The 21,070-nt window shown below is 58.1% G+C and overlaps 1 protein-coding gene across 1 annotated transcript in view; it reads right to left on the bottom strand.

Annotated features, from left to right (window-relative positions):
* LOC111150006 (SH3 and multiple ankyrin repeat domains 2) overlaps window positions 1-21,070 on the bottom strand; it is a 397,663-nt gene that overhangs the window by 329,756 nt on the left and 46,837 nt on the right. The window contains exon 8 of the mRNA XM_022507316.1: window positions 17,006-17,083. Within this exon, the coding sequence (XP_022363024.1) occupies window positions 17,006-17,083 (78 nt within the window). The remainder of the gene's footprint in view (window positions 1-17,005; window positions 17,084-21,070) is intronic.

The following is a 21,070-nucleotide window of genomic DNA, read 5'->3' as shown; positions in this document are numbered from 1 at the left end:
AAAAAAAAAAAAAAAAAAAAGGAAAGGAAAGAAACATGCTGCAGGATTTTATTTTGGGGTTACAAATAAATCTGAGCAGGAAATTCACAAATGCGGCGCCTACAAATAAGGAGACGGGCGGGAGGGGTCTGCAGCATCCCCTTCTCAAGCATCACTGACAAGACCGGGGGGATCCTCACTTCCTACGCCTCATCACCAGTCCCTGGTCTGTCTCCTGGGGGGGTCCGTCCCCACCTGCAGGAGACAGAAAGGGGAACCAGCGGCTGGAATCTTCCGTGGCTGGCACACATCACATGCTTATTAAGACATCTCAGTATGTTACCTTCTCCGTTAAAATAAAAAAAAAAAAGAGCCCAGAATCCAAACAGACTCAGAAGAAACACATGAGAACAAAAGAGTCTTTGTACCAATTTTATAAACTGCGATACTTCCCACAGTGTTAAAATGAGTAAGAATCCCGGAGCACTGACTCTGAGTCCCATTGAAATATTCATGAAGATTCTGAACTCCGTCTTCAGAAGAGGTCGCACCATTACGTGACCCGTGGAGCCCGTGCCGGCCTCCCTCCTGACCTGTGCCCTGGGTCATTTCACTGCCCGGCTTGACAGCGGTCTGGCCGCAGGGAGTAGGCCTGTCCTGTGGACAGATGGATGTGGGCTGGAATGGGAGGGCTGAGGCCACCAGAGAGGGAAGCATGTAAGCCAGCGCAAGCTAAAGCACTTGAGACAGCATACTACCTCGGGAGGTGACGAGTTCCCCATCTCCGAAGGGGTTCAAACAAGGGAAGCTGAGGTCATGAGGACATGATAATCGCTGCAGGCAGGGTCCAGGCGACCTTTGAGAACCTACAGCACCATGAGTCACGTGTCCAGATTCCCAGATGTCATAAAACCCGCTTTCCCCTATGAGGACGGCTCGGGCTCCACAATCCCTTCGTCACTTAGGAGAGACCCCAGGAATCACAGAACTCTCCCTTCCGCCCTGGGGCCCAAAGATGTCTAGAAGGCCAGGCCAGTCCCTTTGAAGGGAGAAGTCTGACAGCTGGGCGACAGCCGGAAGCCCATTCCGTGAAGCAGCAGCTCTCGGGCTGACCAGGCACGGAACACGGGCTTGAGCTCGGCACATTCGCGGAGATGGGAAACGGAGTGCGGTTGTCAGGGCAACGTCACCCCGAGAAGGGCCTTCCTGCAGAACGATCCCGCACACTCTCCTGCTGGCTTCCATCCGGACCGTGAGATCGGGTCCCAGAGCTCGGAACAGAGAAGACGGTACGCGGTGTACAGGGAGGGCTTTGGTCTTGAGGCTGGTCGCCGTGACGGCGGGGCATCTGAGGCGCTCTTTTCTCCAGGAGGAACCAGGTGCCCCCAGCAAGCCCTCACAGGGCAGAATCGGGACCAGAGAAGGAGCACGTCACGGGACTGGTAGGACAGGTGCATGCCCAAGGTGGGCAGTGCTGGAGGGCGTGATGCAGCTCACCACCCTGAGCCCAGACCGGCAGCAGGTCCACCTTCCAGCCCCCACCACGCCTGTGCCGGAGGAAGGGGGGGAAAGACGGGCTGACGGGTGGTGCGGGTGACCGAGAGCGACAGCCCATACCTCCCGGGTGGGCTGGCGGATGTGCGCAAGGACCCAGTCTAGCAGGACTCCGACGCTGACACAGACCTACAGAGTGAGAGCGCCAATGAAGCTTCTAGAACAGCAGGTACGAGGGACACCCACGAGAATGCGGGGTGCCCGAGACCCGCCACTTCTTTCATCTCTGTGTGACTTCCCGCATTTGCACCCACGCTCGTTAGCGTGTATCGTAAAAAGCAAGTATGTCTCTGTGGAAAAGTCTGAGAGCTTCACGGGGGGCAGGACACCGGCGCTCACGCTGGGCTTGGCCCCAAGGAAGGTGCTCAGTGTCGCTGTGGCACAGTAAGTACAGGCTTTGTCTCGGGGCTCCCGTGAGGACTCGGTGTGGGGACGGGAGTACGAGTGTCCCGGGACTGCTGTAATGAGGGACAGACACAGCAGCTTATGATGCACGTTTCGTATCTGGTGGTTCCAGAGCCAGGAGTCCCCACATCAAGGCGACATTAGGGCTGGATTCCCCGTGAAGCTGGGAGAGTCTGTTTCCGGGCCTTGTCCAACCTCCCATGGCCCGGCGCTCCTGAGCGCAACAGCCCCTCCTCCGTCCACGAGCCCAGCGGCCCCGCAGCGTCCATCAGCCCTTCTGACCTGTGCTTCCTCCCATGCTTCCTCCTGCTCTGCCCCTCCTGCCTTCCCTTCCGAGGCCACTTCTGAGGACACGAGACCACCTAAGGAGCCCAGGACCGTCTCCCATTTCAAGACCCTCAGCTGAATCACACCTGAGAAGTGCCTCCTGCCACGACAGGGAGCACACTCAAGGGCTTGGGCGAGCAGGATGTAGACATTGTTGTGGGGGAGGGGGAGGCTCTCCTTGGCCTCCCGACACAAAGAAGGCCGTGGACCCTGCTCGCTACAGAGGAGCTGTCCATGCCACCTGACAGGCACTGGGATGAGGATGGTGACAAGGACGCTGGTGGGGAGGGGGAGTGGAGGGGAGCACCAGAGTCAAGATCTTCGGCATCACGGGCCACACGGTCTGTATGGCGTCAACCCCGCTGCTGTCTCGCGAGAGCAACCATGGAGAAAACACAAGGAAGCGGGTGCAGCCGTGTTCCAATAAAACGTTATTTACAGAGAGAAGGCAATGGGCCAGATGTGTCCAGATCTGCCAGCCCCTATGTCAGGTCGTCCAGGCTGCAGTCATTCCACTGCCGCCCGGACGAGGCTTAGACAGCCCTGCTCACCCCTGTGAGCAGTAGGGCCTCCCGGTGCAAGGGAAGCGGGTCCTTCCTTGCCCCGCGGACTCCGGCTCTGCCTCCTCTCTGCCATCTCAGCCGAAAGAGGTCTCCTCAGCCAGGTCTCCTCAGCCTGGACCCTGCGACAGAGATGAAACTGGGGCCCATTTTTCTGGTGTTGTCACGGGACGGCTGGAAGGGAAGCCACTGAAAGGGTGGGGACATTTGTTACCACCCGTAACTGAGTCTGAGCTGACTAACGCACATACTGAGGGCTAGTCATTGTTACTGCACGTCATCCTCGCTCTTTCCCAGGTACCCACCCCGGCTAGTGTGGGATGCCCAACGGGAACCCCCACATCACCACCACGCCAGGGAAGAGAGGACTGGCTGCGGGGGCTGATTCTGTGATTCTCAGCGCGTCCAAAACAGCCAGGATGCGCAGAAGCCATCCACTGACTCCCCACGATGGAGTCATACTCCACCATGGAAAGGCACGAAGCACAGACACCTGCCGCCGTGTAGACAAGTCCCAAAAGCAGTATGCTGAGCGAGAGAAACCAGCCCCAGAAGGCCACATAGTGTAGACTCCATGGATATGAGAGAGAGACCCACAGAGAAAGGAAGCAGGAGGGTGGATGTCAGGCCCTGGGGTGAGGGGAGGATGGTGGGAAGGGTTTCTTTTGGGGGGTGCAAGCGTTCTAACCTTCCTGGTGGCAGTGGTGGCTTGTATCTGTGACTAACGCCCCAAAACAGCCAACTGTACACATTCCATGGGCTGGGGGGTTGCACCGCCGGTGAATCGGTCTCAGTAAGGCTGTTTCAAAGACACTCGTAAGCACCGAGCCCTGAGAAATCGAGGCCCGGGGCCACGGCCACTCCCCTCCCACAGCTCAGAGGGACAGCGTATGGGCTGCCTGGACTTCAGCCAGAGCTGGGCAGCTTGGCCACGGCAAGTTGGCACAAGGGAACTGAGATGCAGAATGATTATCTGGTTGGTGGGTTTTTCCCGGGTGGTGACATCGCCACCAGTGCCCAGGGCAGTGTTTCTGGGCCGTCTTTAACCTCACCTAGCCCTGTCGAAAGAAAACTAGGTGTCCTGACATGCCCCTATGTTAGGGGTCAGCTGCTGGCCCGTGGGGGCTATCAGAGTGTCACTGCATGGGTCCCTGATTTTGAGAACCACTGTCTGATCCAGCCCCGCATCGGGCTCTCTGCTCCGCGGGGAGCCTGCTTCTCCCTCTCCCACTTCCCCTGCTTGTGTTCCCTCTCTCGCTGTTTCTCTCTGTCAAATAAATAAAATCTTTAAAAAAAATAAAGGATGAAAAACCTCATCCATTTTCCTGAGTATAAACCCTGGGGAGTCAAACTTAGCATAACAAATATTGCTTTTTTAAAAACTTTGAGTCTTTCCGTGGGCAATATTTATTCGCCATTTCCATAAGCCCACTCGGAACTTCTTAGAATTACCATAATCTGTCTGACTCCGTATCTTCCACTGAAAACGTCTTCTTCCAGCGGAAACTGTGATGTTCTCGGAAGCACAGAAAGCATTTTGGGGACATCCGGTTCTGGGCAAACGCGCTGGTTCTGGCTTGCCGATGGATACCTTCCCGACGAGGACTAAGTTTCTTTGAGGAAACAGAGTCGTTGTCTCTCACAAGGGTCACAGCAAAACCTCATTTCCAGACGTACCAGTTCTCTCAAACCGTGGCCTGTAGGACGCGAGGCCTCATCTCAGACTCTCCAGAAATGGGACGAATAAGGACTCTTCCAACTCAATTAGCGACAGAAACAACAGGGGCCTGCTGGGTCCCACGGCTGTGCTGTCCCGGCCAAGGGGCCGCGGACGTAGAGAATGCACCCCATGGCAAGCGGGACCCCCATTGCTGACTCTGGGCCCATTTCCAGGAAACCAGTTCTATTTCCCACTAATTAGAGCCACTTGCCCCAGCCAGACCCTCCAAGACCCCACGTGGAGGCCACCCGCTAGAGAGGTGGGTGCCCGTGCTCCCCTTACATGCTGTCCCGGCGGGTGCCACACAAACAAAACTATCTGAACACACAGAGGACGTCATCTCACACCCGCGAGGATGGTGACCATATAAACCAAAGAAGAAACAAGGGCTGGTGAGGACAGGGAGAGCCCCCGAGGACGGGAACGTGGCGTGGTGCAGCCGCCACGGAAGAGGCCACATGGTCCCTCAGAAGATGAACCACAGACTCGCCACGGGGCCCAGCAAGCCCACGGCTGGGGTGTCCACCGGCAGCGAAGGCAGGGCTTGGAGAACCTCCTGCTACCCGTGTTCACAGCAGCGTAATTCACAACAGCCAAGCGGTGGGAGTGCCCGACGGTCTGGCCTTGGACAAATGGAACCATGAGACGTGGCCCGTCCACACACCATCACTCGGCCTTAGAAAGTACAGACATTCGAAACCTGCTCCAGTGTGGATGGACTCTGGGGACATGATGCTCAGCGAATAAGGCGGACATGAAAGGACAAATATTGTAAGATCCCATGCATATGGGGTCTCTCGAGTCTCCAGATTCACGGGGACAGAGAGTGGACGGTGGGCGCCGGGGCCGGGGGAGGGATGGGGTCGGTGTCTCAGGGGAACAGAGAGTGGACAGTGGGCACTGGGGCCAGGGGAGGGATGGGGGTCAGGGTCTCAGGGGGATGGAGGGTGGATGGTGGGCACCGGGGCCTGGGGAGGGATGGGAGTTGGTATCTCACGGGAACAGAGAGTGGACGGTGGGTGCTGGGGCAGGGGTAGGGATAGGGATTGGTGTCTCAGGGGGACAGAGAGTGGATGGTGGGCTCTGGGGTTGGGGGAGGGATGAGGGTTGGTGTCTCAGGGGGACAGAGAGTGGACAGTGGGTGCTGGGGCTGGATGGGAATCAATGTCTCAGGGGAACAGGGAGTGGACAGTGGGCACTGGTGCTGTGGGAGGGACAGGGGTCAGGGTCTCAGGGGGACAGAGGTTCCATCTGGGATGGTGGAAAGTTCTGGAGACACACAGCAGGGACGGCTGCACCACAGTGTGAATGCACTCAGTGCCCCTGAACTCTGCATCTAAAAATAGCTAAGGTGGTGATTTCCACATTATGTAAATTTTACCACGATTGAAAGGAATATCTAAGTTCTCTTGAAAAGCAAGAAGATCTGGCGACATCATGTGTGTGTTTTACCATGAGTTCTGAAAAGCACACATGAAATAGCAAACATACACCCCAGATACTCACTTCTTCGTGTAGATCCAGAGTCTGTCCGTAGCCCCCCTGCTGCACGTCGCAGGGGCCAAGTGCGTCCCCTCCCCCTGCTCGCTCTGCCCCCCGCCCCACCTGCACCTGCCCGCTGTGCCACCACCGTCCCAGGCTTCCCAGCCCGAGAAGTGACCCTTTCCACCCACTTCCGTGCATCGGAGTGAAGTCACTCGGCATCCAGACGTCAGATGAGGTGTGCTCCCGGGGAAGCCTGCTGCGCCCCAGACGACAGGACCCCCAGACGGCCTCACCTGGAGCTGTGCACCCCCCACCACCGTATTTTATCAAACACAGATGACACGGTGCCTGACGCTCACTTCCCACGACGGACGAGGCCGCCCATACGCCTTCCCCAGCACGACTGGTTTCAAACACCACGGATGACACGGTGATAGGGGAGCAGGGAGCCCCTGAGGACAGGTGAGACACAGCCGTCACCAAGTGGTTGGCAGCATGACCTACCGAGGGAGCTGCTGGGGGCGCCCGGAGGGAGCAGGGGCCGGTCCTGCGGCGCGTCCTCGGGTCTCACAGACACGCGGGAGGCTTCGGCTAAGTATTTGTTCAGCCTGAGATGGACCTGGAACCTCAGGTGAGTGTCAGGAGCCAGCTGGCTGGAAGGGGAACCCTCATAGGTCCCACCCACGTAAAAGCCAGTTCCCCAGCGGTAAGAACCTCAAGGTGGGGCCCCCTGCCAGGGGACACACGGCATCTGCGGGAAGTCTGTGTCGCATGGGTGGGCACCAAGCGGTCCTTTGTGCTTCCCAGAGAGCCCTGGGGGTCCCACGAGAGCCCGCCGGCTCTAGAGAACCAGGAGTGGAGACGGGGCTCAGCTCCCGGCAAAGCGGATTATATGGTAATCTACCCTAAACGCCGATGGGTAAGTATTCTGCAGGGACACAGGACATCCCCATGATGGGCAGAGCCGCCCCCAGATGAGCAGTGTGAGTTTTGGAGAGGCAAGGTCACTCAGGAGACAAGACCAGTCATTTGAGCCAGCAGGCTTAACTTCTAGAACTTTCCGTTCTTAAGCTGCCTGCATCTTGCCGGGGACTGGGCTGCAGAACAGAGCAGCAGAGCCCCTCCTGGACCTGGGAGAGACTTGGGCAGCCTGCACCGGTCACCCTATCACCTTCCCCCGTGTCCTCCCAGCCCAACGGCTGGGCTTATGGTCCCATTTCGCAGATGGAGGAACGGAGTCTCACATGAGTGTGCGGCCCCACGAACGTGGTCAGCGGGGAGCCAGAGCGAGAACCTCAGCCAGACCCCTGGGCTCGGAGCCCCACGGGGCCATCCAGAGTCCATCCCGGAAGGTTGCCCATGTTTCAAGCACCCTAAAACCTACGGCCGTGACCGGTTCTGTTCCGCCCGGCCGTGAGGATACAAACTTAGTCTTTAGTCTTTCACGTCACCGACGAGCACACATCTCTGCCTGAGCTGGGCGCTCGGCTTCAACGGAGACACGAGTCACAGACACTGCCCCAGACAGCGCTTGTCCAAGACGAGAACGCCCGTGGAGAGGCAGCTCGAGAACGCTTGGGGAGCCCGAGTCCTGGAGCGCACCGCATCCTCGTCCTGAGGTCTTTCTTCGGGACACCGGTGGGCATTTTCAGCCGGACCCCATATTGTGCGTTGCTCTCAGTAAAGCTCAGACTTGGAGCCCCCACCGTGCAAAGCTGGGGTGTCCCACCAGGGCCCGCACCCCATCCCAGCAGCACCGGTGGACCCACACATGGGCCTCGCCCCAGGACCCCGAGGGGTGACTCTTGCACTAAGGGAGCCCAGTGTGGCCTCACTAACGTCAGCACGGGTGGGGACTGCTCCCTCGTGCATGAAGGGCATTCTTGAAATGCCAGGTCTCTGGAGCTCATTCCTAAATGTTACACAGACAAACAAAAAACCCAACAGAGAAGAATCCCCGTCCTAACACCAACCTGAGGGCCTCCACCTGCCGTTAAAGCCACGGACGACAGGAGTAGGGCCACCGCACGCTTCGCTGTCGATTTCTCTACGTTGCTGGCAATCCTGGGGCTTCTGGACCACGCCGGCAGGTGGAAGCTCCAGGGGAAACCGTTCTCAGCACAGAGGGAGATGGTGAGAGCCGGCCAGGTCAGCAATGGCCGGACATTGCCCCTCCGTGGACCTACCTGCCCCCGACACGCAACCCTACAGAAGAGGGGGCAGATGCTGTGAGCAAATGAACTCTGTGAAGACCCCAAATGGCCGGGAAATCACAGTGGCGCCCCAGCGGTCCCCAACAGGACCCAGCCGGCGCAGAACCTCGCGGAACCTCACTGAAGGAAAGTCATTCCTCATTTGCAAGCCGCTCCTCGGGCTCCCATCCCCTCCCTTGGATTTCTCGACTGGCCTGGCCTGTCTGGAAATGCTGCGGGTAGCTACAGCATCTCTGTAGCAGGAGACGGACGCCCTGTGCCACCCAAACCCCAGTTCTCCACTCAGCGCTGGGACGTGACCGCAGGCAGGCCCGGACAGGCTGAGACACTGTGTGGAGGGACTGGGCTTCATCAAGGTCATGGGGTCGATGCTGCTTATGCCCAGAAGAAAAGCTGAAAATCACCCAATAGCAGACCCCCAGAGGCATCCACACGGAGAACCAGGCATGGAGAGTGCAGACATCGCCTACAAGTCCCTAAGCCGAGCGGCAATGAGAAAACGTGCCCCCGAAATCAGAACCGGGAACCCCCAGGTTTTCACTGAGATCTGTGGACCGGCTCTACAGAGGACCCACCTGGGCAGACCCTCAGGTCCCGAATGAGGCTCACCTCCCACCCAGAGGGGCTTCAGATGGGGGACGGGAGGCCACGTCATCATCAGTCCCCTGCTTTGTCCCCAACCCTATATAATGTCCTCAGCGCCCAGGGAGCTGGGGCGGCCGGCTGCCGTGGACGACCCAGGCACTAGCACGTTCTTGAAAACGGCTTTCTTCTGGGCACATGGACTCGGTCCTGGGACTGGGTGTGACTGTGACCCTGGCCTGTGACCCAAGTTCTGTGCCCGGGCCGTGCGTGGGGACAGTAGGGACCCTCGGCCATGGCAAGCCTGGTGCTGGGAGCTGCTCAGAGGATGCCCGTGTCTCCCCCGTGGGCCCCGAAGAGGCGGGCAAGTGTGACGGGGAAGGCAGGGCTTGGGGAAACCACGTCTGGGCCGAGACACAGGGTTGTCCCTGTTTGACTCAGGAGCTATTTCAGGAACACAAAACCACTTGTTGGGTCAACCAAAAACGCAGTTTGGGGGAGACAATCTCACGAAAACCTCATGCAGGGTGTATGGCCCAGGGCCTGTGGCAGCCACACTTTATGTTGGCGTACGCGCGCGTGTATGTGTGTGTGTGCACACACGCGTGGACACGCATGTGAGCGTATGTCTGCCCCTCCGTGTCCTGGTGCACATCACCTCCTCACTCCTCCATTCAACGTGCCCCGCCCTGGCCCCCTTGTGCTCCCCCAAGGTCTGGGTTGCTAGAAGGTTCTTTCTGACCCCGCTGGAAGACCCTGCCTCAGGCTCAGATAGAGAGACTCAGGGTGTGATGTCGGCAGGGTCCCCACAAGCGGGGTCACACAGGCCTGGCAGGTCATGGAACATCAAACCAGTGCTCCCAGTTACAGCCCCATCTGCATCCTCAACACAGTGGAGCCTCCACGAGACCTCGCTGGCCCCCAGCGCTTTCCACTGCAGGCAGGTAGGGGGGAGTCTCCCCACGCTGTCAGGACAGTTGTCACAGGCCCATTGCTTCTGGGTTCCCTAATTCTCTGGACTTCTGTCTTCTCCCTTCCTGGTGCTGAGGACTGCTGGCCATGACTCCTGCGAGGTCACAAACCAGGGCAAGGGGCTCACGATCTTTCCGGACCCTCACACACATCCGCCTGGGGGGGCGAGCGTGCTTTGCTCAGCTCAGGGAGAGCAGCGGCGGCAGACAGACCCTTCTGGGCCCCACCCCGGCCCTGCCCCCTTCTCCCCTGCCTGGCGTCCGTGGTGCATTCTCGGGGGCACCCTTGGGGCTCCAGGAGTCTGACCTCAAGCAGCTCTTTCCCAGCCTCGCTCCCCATCATCACGATCTCTTCTGCCATCTTGCTCAATTAATCAGTTAATCAGGAAACTCTCCGTCCTGGCCCCAAACAGGTCCCAGTCACAGAGCACCCTTCCCCCACACTCCCACTCGCGCCACCGCACCCCGGGGTGCAGACGTAAAGAAACAAGGCTGAGCAACCATCACTCCCAGAACAGCGCAGTCCGACACGGCAGGCGCCGAGCCCCCGGAGAACAAGGGACCAAACCTAAATTTTATTTGATTTTAATTAAATTTAAGGAGCTGCATGCGTGCTGTGGCCACCATATGGGTAGTGCAGCTCTGGACTATTTTGCTGAATCCAGAATCCTCGCTAACACTCTGAGAGATTTCCTCTACGTTGCTCACCTCCCGATGGCAACATCCGATTGTCGCGTGGGTTGGTGACTGCCGTTGGACAGGTTAGTGTTCACGTTACAGTCTCCTTCCGCGGTTGCCTCCGCACATCTGACTCAGTCAAACCCCAGGTCCGGGCGTGTCACATGCCCGCTCTGGAGTCTGACTTCCTGGCTTGGGCGCTGGTCTCTGCCCAGCCCTGACTCCTGGCTCACTGGCTTCCTTGCTGCTCTTAAATAGACCAGGTGCACTGTGACCCCAGGGCCTTTGCATGTGCTGGTTCCAGACCCTGGAAGGCTCCCCCACCCCCACAGGGACGTTGAATGGCCCACTTTCCCCCTGCCTCTTTCTCAGTCTCTGCTCACTGTCCAAGGCCACGCAAGGTGCCAGTCATGAAAGACCCTCCCCCATGTCTCTCCTTACTTCAATGTTCTTCACGTTATTCACCAACCCGGACGTGTTATGTGTTTCTCCCTTTCCTTGTGAATCACCAGTCTGGTCGGCGTGTACCCCTGACAACAGGGGTGTTGTTTTGCTCACCAGAGTGTTTCCCCAGCATCCAGAACAGAGTGTGGGAACTCTGTGTGCTGCCTGAAATAATGAACTGGAAACCCGATTATTCTCGTCACAGAGATGCCGTGTTCCAGCCCAAACATTTCCACTCACCCAGGTCTCCAGACCCGAATCTAGAAATACAATTCCCACGTGCTTATTTCTATGGAACACAGAGCCTGAATCCCAGATAAAATTTCCAGAAAAACTGGAAAGAATATGTGTAACAATGAATGGCCTGCCCAACTGCTCACCCTATGCAGGGGTGATGGGCTGCAGGGCGTGGAGGGGGCCCGGCCAGGCCACAGAGTGGACGAGGTGGGCCATGGTGAGCAGGGGGGGTGGGGAAGTGCCGTGGCAGCTGGAGGGCCCGCACCTTCCCAAGGGGCGGGGTCCCCAGCTCCAGCCAGATGCCAACTCACGCAAAGTCTGCCTTTCCTAATTTTTCAAGGGAAGCTGGAAGTCTGAATTTTTATACAAAATTCCTGGATATTTAAATGTTGTCAAAGGATTTCATTCTTTTTAAAAACTCTGAGCAGGCCGTCGTCAGACGCTCTGGGGTGAGATTCACCCTCTGGACAGCACGTGGTCAACAGTCCAGGAACAGTGGATTCCAGCCCCAGGGCAAGTGAGAGCAGGTGCCGTGTGCCCTCCACACGGTGCGTGGGGTCCCAAGCTGTGAGGCAGGCACCCACGGCACCCAGGTCCCGCCTCGGTGAGCTGCTGCTGAACATGCCAGACAGACACACCACCAGAAGAAAAGAGAAATGAAAACGGTATTTGGGGGACGCCTGGGTGGCTCAGTGGGTTAAGCAGCTGCCTTCGGCTCACGTCATGATCCCAGCGTCCTGGGATGGAGTCCCGCATCGGGCTCCTTGCTCATCAGGGAGGCTGCTTCTCCCTCTGCCTCTGCCTGCCATTCTGTCTGCCTGTGCTTGCGTATTTTGAAACCGACGAAACCTCCATCATCTGCAAGGGTCCTGGGGCCACTTCTCCCAGAACGTGCGTGGTGGGGAGTGAGGAATGAGGGGGAAGCCTCCAGCCTCTGATGTCCCCAGGCGTGGCCTCCCCTGGCATGTGTCCCGGTACCCTCAGCTGTGGCTCCAGCCCTGCTCCCCACCCCAGGGGGCCAGCCTGCTCCCAACAGGGGACTGCTGAAGACAGCAGGCCACGCCCATAGCACCCTCAGATCTCCCCCTGCGGAGTGCCGCTCCCCACCCCTACCCCCCCTAGCTGTTGTACTTATCCCAGATGCGTGGCTCACAACAGCGGGAACTGGTCCATCCCCCCACCTGGAGGCCAGAAGTCTAAAACCCAGGTGTAGGCAGCACCGAGCTCCCTCCAGAGGCACTGGGGGAGGCTCCTTCCTGCTCCTCCAGCTGCTGGGGCTCCAGGCATTGCCCAGCTGTGTCCGGGTCCCCTCAGCATGGCCTCTGTGGTCCCATAGCCCCTCTTCCGTGCGTCTGTATGTCTGCGCATTTAATGTCGCCTTCCCCTAACTGGGTAATTTCTCAGTGTCCACTCCCATCACCTGCGGCATGAAAGACGGCACGACGGGGGAGGTCCTGTGCCTCCTCAGCATGGAGCATGAGGTCACGGGGAGACAGAACTGTCCTGACCGTGCTCTGAAACCTGCGTGGACTTCCACGCCATGAGCTACTCGCGAGCAGGTTGGGCTCTGAGTCACTAAACAAAGAAACAGATCAGAAACGTGCCCAGAGGGGCAGGAAGAGAGGTGCCCACTGAGTGCATTTACTCGGCTTCCCAGAAAACGTGCAACAGCGGACCAGACGTCCCTACAGGGTCAGACCGCCTTTGTCACGGGCCTGGCCTCCCGCCCAGGGCAGCTGCTTCATGAGAGCAAGATTAGCACAGAGAGCACGTGGTCCCCGGCAGGGCGCCCAGCACACCGGCTCGGATCATGCGCGACTGGGAGGACGGGTCCTCCCCTCTGTCTACACCACAGAATGAGTGAGTGCGACGTGAGCTCCATGCCAAATGCACCAGACGTGGGGCCTGAAGGGCGACAGTCTCGGCTTCAGAAAAGACACAGGTCACTTTGGTGAGCTCAGAGCTCCCCTGGGGGACGTGCAAGGCCAGGAACCATCGGGGGATTCACGGAGTGCAGAGCTCGAAGACACAGAACCATCGTGAGACAGAATTTGCAGGCATCTGCATGTGGGGTAGCCATACCCTGGGGTTTAAAACTCAGTTCCTCGTTTCCTGCTTTGGCCTCTCTCCGGCTCGAACGTCTAGTGCAGTGGTCGAGGACGATCACAGGGTCTGGCGGGAGCATGAGGCGAGGGAGGAGCCCCAGGAGGAAGGCTCCGTGGCAGGCAGGGCAGAGAACTGTGCCCACTGGAAGGCAGGCCACGCCATGGCCTCTGTCCTTCCCGCCTGCCTGCCCTCACGCTTCCTGCCTGCATAAGCCTCGGATGCTGGACCTCCTAAGGCCTCGCCGTCCATGTCCCCGGCTCACCATTCCCCGCACTTCTCTGCAGCTGGATGTCCGAGCGGCAGCTGCTGAACACAGCCAGGGGACAAGAGAACCGCGACACACACCGGGGAGAAAGGCTGCCCCTCCCCATCTGCACACCGGGTGCTAGGAGCAAAGCTGGGGAACACCCCGGGAGCCCCTTTCGGGAGGGAGGGAGGATTCATCCATCCCCCCGTGTGTCAGCCCGAGTCCTGCAGGGAACAGACCAGGAGGACGTGTGCATGCGCGCGTGTGTACACACAATTAAGAGATTATTTTAAGGAACTGGACAGTGTGAATATGGAGGCTGGAAGTTCACGGTTTGTAGGACAGGCCGGCAAGCTGGGAACTCAGGCAGGCTTTCGTGACATCTTGAGGCCGAGTTTTGTCTTCTCTGGAAAACCCGTTTGTTGTTCCGTGAAGGCTTCCGGCCGATCAGAGGCCGCCCATGCACACGACGGAGGGTTCATCTCCTTTACTGTAACTCCACTGGCTGCAGACGTTAACCACAGCAACAAAACACGGTCACAGCCACACCCGCACGAGAGTTTGATCGGACGGCTGGGGGCGCCTCGCCGAGCTCGCCCCGCACACCGGCCGCCGCGGCTGCCCCAGCTCTCCCGGGCTGCCCGCACTCCCCCCTCACGCGGACCTTCTCCGTCTTCAGACTTCTTTCCATTCTGTTTTCAGAATCAAGATCCGTTTGGTTTTTTGCTTTGTTCCCTTAGACTAATGATCCAAAGCACAGAGGATCCCTGATGTTCCCTCCGTGCTGGGACACAAGATACGCCACACGAAGAGGGAGGGGTCCCCTTCACCCAGGATGCCAGAGCGCCGGACTGGAGGTCAGGAGGCTGGAGACCACGGACGTGGCCGCTCACTTCATTTGCATTCCCGTGCCTCCAACCCTGCAGAACTCCATTTTGCCTATAAATTAGGAATAAATATTCCTACCCCATCGGGTTGTTGAATATCAAATGAGAACATCCAGAAGAGCATTGTGAGCTTTAAACTTCTGGGCAACAGGAAGGATTCGTCATCATCGCTGCCATCACCGCCATCACCACCACTGTCGTCACCATGACCATCACCAACGTCATCACTTCATAGGTGAATCTGCGCCCCACGAAATTCAATCTGTGAGATCTTAACCCCCAGTATGTTGGTGTCTGGAGACAGGGAGTTTTGGGTGGTGATTAGGGTTAAGTGTGGTCGTAAGGGTGGGGCCCCAACAGACGGAACTGTTTCCATGAGGAGGGGACGAGACGGCAGGAAGCCCCCCACATGCATGGAGGAAAGAAAGGCCAGTGATCATTCGCCGTCTGTTTGCCATGACGAGAGGCCTCATCAGAAGCTACATTTGTTGGCACCTGGACCTTAGACTTCTAGCCTCCAAAACTTCGAGAAATTAATGTCCGTCACTTACGCCGCACAGCCTGTGTTCTACTGTGGCTGCTCGAGCTGACCAAGGCACCCCTCGCCATCAGGATCACTGCCTAATACACACCCAAGGAACAGTGTAGGAGCCTCTCCTCTCCTCTTCCTTACAAAATCATCTCTCTTGGGATTCTCCAATGCCCGCAGGCACCAGGATTCCTAGAGGGCTTCTCAGAACCCAGAGCACAAAGCCCTGCCCTTCACTTTCTGACTCGGTTGGGCTGGGAGGCTGGGGTTGCATATCAGCATTTTCTCTCCGGTCCTAAAGTGTTGTTGATGCTGCTGCTTCAGCATTTGGGTGAAACCATTAAGCAAATGCTTGGCCACATGAACTCGTGAGATGGTCCCAGATTTCTTAGAACGGCAGCCGAGGAGCCCAAGCGTTTTGCACGGAGCTGTCTGACCCTCTTCAACAACGCAGCGAGCCAGAATTCCCACACACTCAACAGGGAGGGACTCCTGTTCCGAATCGGGGAAGCAGGCACCGTGAATGGGGAGAGCCGGCACGGCGCAGGTGGGGATCCGCGGGCTGGATCCCATCTCCCAATCACTGCAGCACGGGAAGGCAGGAGACACGGGCGACGGAACCAGGCCCCCGCATCCGAGCAGGCGGCCGGGTTTGGACACCGCCTGTGACATGAGCACACCTCGCAGGCCACAAGGTCCCATCGTTCAGCCGCACTGTGCGTCACTGCCTTCCAGAACCATCTGGGCGCTTGAGCAATGATCCCAATACAGACGGACAGCCTCGTGCTGGAGCGGGTGTGGCACCCCCGCTGGGAGCGTGAAGACCTCCCACAGAAGGGGGCCCCCGGCGAGGTAGTCACTGCCTGGGGTGATGGTTTAGCCGGGGCACCAACGGGGAAGGCCACCTATGTGCCGTCTGTCCCGGGTGCCCTGCGTGGCTGCTTCCGTGGAGTGCCAAGTGGGGGCCACAGGGCATTGCCCCAGAGGGTCAGAAACGGCCCTTCTATATAACCCAAGGGCTTCCCATGGGTCAAAGGGCATTAGCTGTCCTTTTTAAGCAATTTCAACAATGTTTTCACTTAAAAATAAAAGAGAACCAAAGAAATGTATGATTTAGTGGCAAAAAAATACTTAAACCAAGACTACCATTGAGCCACAGCAAAGCCCAAAGGGGTAGACATGGCCATAAAGAAGTAGCAGGCACCTCTCATCACTGCTGGCCCAGGGGACATGTCCCTGGAGAGTAACCTCAGACTTTCCAGACCCATGAACAAACCAGAAAGTCAGGACTATGAGCCATTTTGCTCTAACTGCCTGAAACTCATGAGATTCGAAACCACAGTCCAGGCCACCATGACGGCGAACCAACGAAACGTTGAACGGTGGTTATGAGACGTTTGGCCCGTTCTCAAGACATCAGACCCGTACTTGTTAGTAATGCCTCAGAAGCGTATTAGGAAAACCATCCACGCGTGTCAGCTCTAAATTAAAGACCCCTCTTGGCTCAAGAAGATGTAAAAATTACTTCCAAATAGAAATGACACTTGGATTCTCGGTCAAGTGGAAATACTGGACAGTCCGGAGGGTCCAAGAGCGTTGCCATAACTTTAACGCATTAGCCAAAGAAATTCGTTTCCACCCTAAACCATCGGGTCACCTGCATCGAAATCAGATGAGCCCCGTGTCCCCATGATGGGACCCGGACTCTACCACAATTCAAATACAACTAGGACGGCAGCTTTGCGCTGTACAGTGGGGCGCCGTGCCGACGCTGGGCCGGAGCTGCTCCCCAGCACTCGGGGACCGCAGGCTCCGTGGGGGTGCCAGGTGACCACAGGCCGCCTCCCCAAGACAGAGTCACGAAGGCCTTTCCGGAGCCGCCTCCTCCAAGCTCCCACCAAGACGAAACGCCATGGCAAACAGCAGACTGAGACGTGTCCACAGCTCCAGCGCGAAGAAGGGATGACGGCGCCATGGGCACAGGTGCCGTCCCCAGCGAGCCAGGCCCCCCTCACGCCCAGCACCCAGTCCGTGCGGATCCCTGCAGCCCCGGGGGGCGCCAGCTCCGAGAGTCCCCTTACCTGGAATGGGGTCTGGCTGTTGTAGTTCTTCTGCTCTTTGTTCCCGCCCCGGAAGAGCAGCACTCGGGCACAGCTGTCCTGTGGACGGAAGAGAGAAACCTGTTTGCGGGTTGGGGCACAGACAGGCTCCACCACACCAGCTCAGAGACCCAGCACCCAGGGAACCGGGGACGTGCCCATGTGAGGTCCCCAGGGGCACCTCTGGTCAACGGGGCTGCGAGGAGGAGGGCAAAGGGCCCTGCTCCCTACCGGGTGAGGTTTAACTCTCGCAAACTCTCTGGATGACCTGGCAGAATCCATGCGCACGTCTAACCCGGGCACCCGGCTCTGTAAGATCGTGGGCCACAGAACAATGTCTTGTGCTTGTGAGAAGATATGCAATGGGAAATACCGGAAGGAAAACCCAACAAGAAAGAGAAAACCTGGAGGCAGCATTAATGTTCTGACAGAAAGGACAGTGGGAATGCATTCTAGAACATTCTTCGTCTAGAAGGCTGTAGAGAAAAACAAGGGAGATCCACAAACCTGCAAAGAAATACAAGAACTTCCAAGCAGGAAACACAGACTTTCCAAGTAGAAAGTCTCACAACAATAATAAAGCGTAACTTCGCTTACATTTAAAAGCCTCACGGGGGTGAGCGAGCAGCCACTAAGCCCCCCAGCTGCCATTCTGAGCGGGAGTGGCCCGGCCACTTGGAACCAGGGCCCCAGAGCCCCGCAGGACCCCGCTTCTGCAAGCCCTTACCGACGTCCTGTACAGCCCAGTGATGACGCCCGCCGGAAAGTCCCATCAGAAGCGCAAGAATAAATCCTCACCAGGCACCGCCACTCCTGCCCTCCCAGGTGGGTGCCAGGCCGGGGCCCTCCCCGCAGGGGAAGACGGTCAACACGCCCGGGACACGGTCCGTCACTCTCAGAATTACCAGACTCCACGTGCGATCACGTCCCAGAGCTATCTCAAAATTAAAGGGCGATGGTTTGCTTGGCTTGGTAACAATTATACCTTGTGTGGGCACACATGCGTGTGCAAGTGTGTGTGTGTGTGTGTGTGTGCACATGTGCATGCAGAAGTGTGTATAGGCCCTTGTGTGTAGGAATGTGTGTACCCATGTGTGCGGGTGTGTGTGTAGCCCTATGAGTATGTATGTTTGGGGGCGGGTGTGGGTAGGCACGTGTGGGCACACATGTGTGTAGGTGTGTATGTACACACTTGTGTATGCAGGCATGTGTGTATCCACATGTGTGGGGTGGGTGGCGTGGGTGCACATGTACGCAGGGATGGGTGTACAGGTGTGCCTGCGCATGTGTCTGTGGGCGTGTGTGTCTGCAGACGTGTGTAGGCACGTGTGCACACGTGTGTATGAGCGCAGGCATGTGTGCGCTGCCATCCAGCGTTCCCGCTAGGGGTGGATAGGAGGCCCATTCTGCAGACAAGGCAGCGGAGCTCAAGAAAGGTTACGTGGAAAACCACAGCTTCGGAAAGGGAGCACGAGACAACACTGTGACCCCAGAGCAGTGGCCACAGGGGGGCTGGCTGTGCCCCGTGCGGCTGCCGGCCACCGAGATGCTCCCGGAGGAGCCTCGTCTGTGACACACCGAGCTGCGTCTCCAACCGCTTACACAAGCCAGTCGAGTATAGATGGAGAAGAGTCTGCATTTTCCGTTTCGAGAGCCAAAGTGTCAGGAAGAGTACCGTTCCCGCTGCCAATTATCTTCTTGGCAACATTTCCAGAGACGTTAAGAGAACTACCCCAGCCTCCCCGCTCCACGAGGATCTCCAGGCTTGCCCTGTCCCCAGCCAGGCGGCCATGCCACTGGGTCACCACCTCCTGCAGGAGCCCAGACGCACCACGTTCACTGTCCACGCGAAGACGCAGACCAGAAATCACATTCATTCACGCACACGGCCAGTCGGTGCGCAGCGACAGCCAGGCCGGGTACCACTCTGGCCCCAGGGACGCCGAGCCAAATGTGCCAGAGAGTGAGGGCAGGTGGTCAGGGGAGCCCCCACTCCCCCAGGAGCGGGTCCAGAAGCCTGCCCAATCCGGGTGACAACTGGAGGACGTGTTCCCAGCACAGGGAACAGCCAGGGCCCTGGTGTAGGCTGCAGGCGGCAGGGGTGCGGCGGCAGGGCCCGCGGAGCGGTGTGGGGGTGCTCCCATCTGCAGGGTGGAACGTCAGTCTGGGGTCTGCAGAAGACGCATCAGAGAGAGGCAAGCCGGGAGGGACGGCCAGTCGGGGGTGAGGGTGGCGGTGTGTGGCCCTGGCAAGGGCGGGAGGGGCAGGGGGAGCCGGGATCCCTGGGACAGAGGACTGTGAGGAGCAGGACGGGAGCCTGGACTCCAGGAAGCTGTGGAGGGAAGGGGGCTACTCACACGGTCTGGGGGACCATCTACGTGGTTTCTACAAGGCCTGTTGGCTGGGCAGGGGCCCCACTGGCAAAGCTCAGAGCAGAGGTGTTTCCTAGAAGGTGCCAAGGCCACAGACAGACCTGCCTGAGGTCACCATGGGAGAGAATGTGGACTGTAGGGGTGGCTGGCTGCCCCAAGTAGGAGGGATGGAAGCCTGACGGGGTGGCAGGTGGGGAAGGCTTGTGGGAGGCCCCAGGGGAGGTCAGCGGGGTTGGACACAAGCGAATGGGCAGACAGAGGAGGAGATGGGAGATGCGGGGGAACAGATGCGGGCTATGGGCGTGCCCCAAACGGCCCCATCACCGACAGAGCCCGGGTTTTCATGCTGGATGTCCACGTCCCACCCGGGGCTCTCATCTCCATGGCACGGAGGTGACGCCCCAACACGATTTACCAAATACTCCCGATTAGTGGGGAGCTCATTTCCAGTTTGCACTGTCCCAACACGCGCCTGTGAGGAGAGGAGGTGACATGCCGCCGTCGGTGAAGAGGCAAGGCAGGGGCGGGAAGACGGACGTCACCAGAGCGGCCGGAAGCCAGCACGTGGAGGAGCTGCCCCTGAAGGCCACACCCGACGGCGCTCTGGACCACGGCGCCTGTGCCTAACCTGTGCCCATGGGAGCCCCGTCCCCATCCCAGCCAAGGGTCACGGAATGTGTCCCCACAGCCTCAGGGCAAAGACACAGGGCAGGTTGGAAGCCCAGCCTCCACCTCCTGACCCACAGGAGAGAATGTCAACCAACAGCAGCCACCGAAGGCTCCCCGGGGATCTACAGGGAAAGACCATGTGGATGCCCTCCTTCCACGAGACACACCCCCCAAGTGCTCCCGAGGATGATGACCCCTGATGGCCCTGGGGAGGCAGCCCCCGTGCTGACAGGTGCTCCGCCGACACCAGAAGGGCCACAGCGATGCAGCCTGTCTCTTCTTACCCTGGGCCTCACTGGAACCAGGAGCAGGGTTTGTTTCTCATCCTCCCCACAAACCGGCCAGGCCCACTAACCTTTAAGATGTAAGACTCCCTCCCTTCCTTCATTATCCAAGCCAGAAAAAATACACCGGGCTGCCTCCCTCCCTCTGGGCCTCCAGAAAAGCCAGAGAGAGGATGAGGGGCCTGGCAGATTAGACATGATTTGCTGCTTACAATCAAAGCTCTAATTAGCGGGTTTCATAAGAGAAGGGAATATTCTGGTCTGTGTATTTTATTAGAAATGTGCAGATGAGGCCTGCCTAAAACTAATAAAACACACACGCATCAAATCCATAAACCTGGCTGCTTTTAGATTTAACAAGGAGAGGTGTGGCAAGGTAAATTAGCAGAAGCAGGACCATCATCACCGCCAGCACCAACATCAGCACCATCATCATCTCACCACCACCAACGCCATCATCATCACCACCATGACCATCACCACCATCACCACCATCGTCACCATGACCATCACCACCAGCACCATCCTACCATCATCACCATCCTGCCATCATCATCACCAGCACCATCCCCAACATCATCACCATCATTATTACCATGACCATCACCACCAACACCATCAGTACCATCACCACCACCACCACCAACACCACCATGACCATCACCACCATCACCACCATCGTCACCATGACCATCACCACCAGCACCATCCTACCATCATCA

This window comes from Enhydra lutris, unplaced genomic scaffold (assembly GCF_002288905.1).
Source record: "Enhydra lutris kenyoni isolate GAN:26980312 unplaced genomic scaffold, ASM228890v2 scaffoldscaffold22, whole genome shotgun sequence".
Taxonomy (NCBI): Eukaryota; Metazoa; Chordata; class Mammalia; order Carnivora; family Mustelidae; genus Enhydra; species Enhydra lutris.
This window is presented reverse-complemented; position numbering and strand designations above follow the sequence as displayed.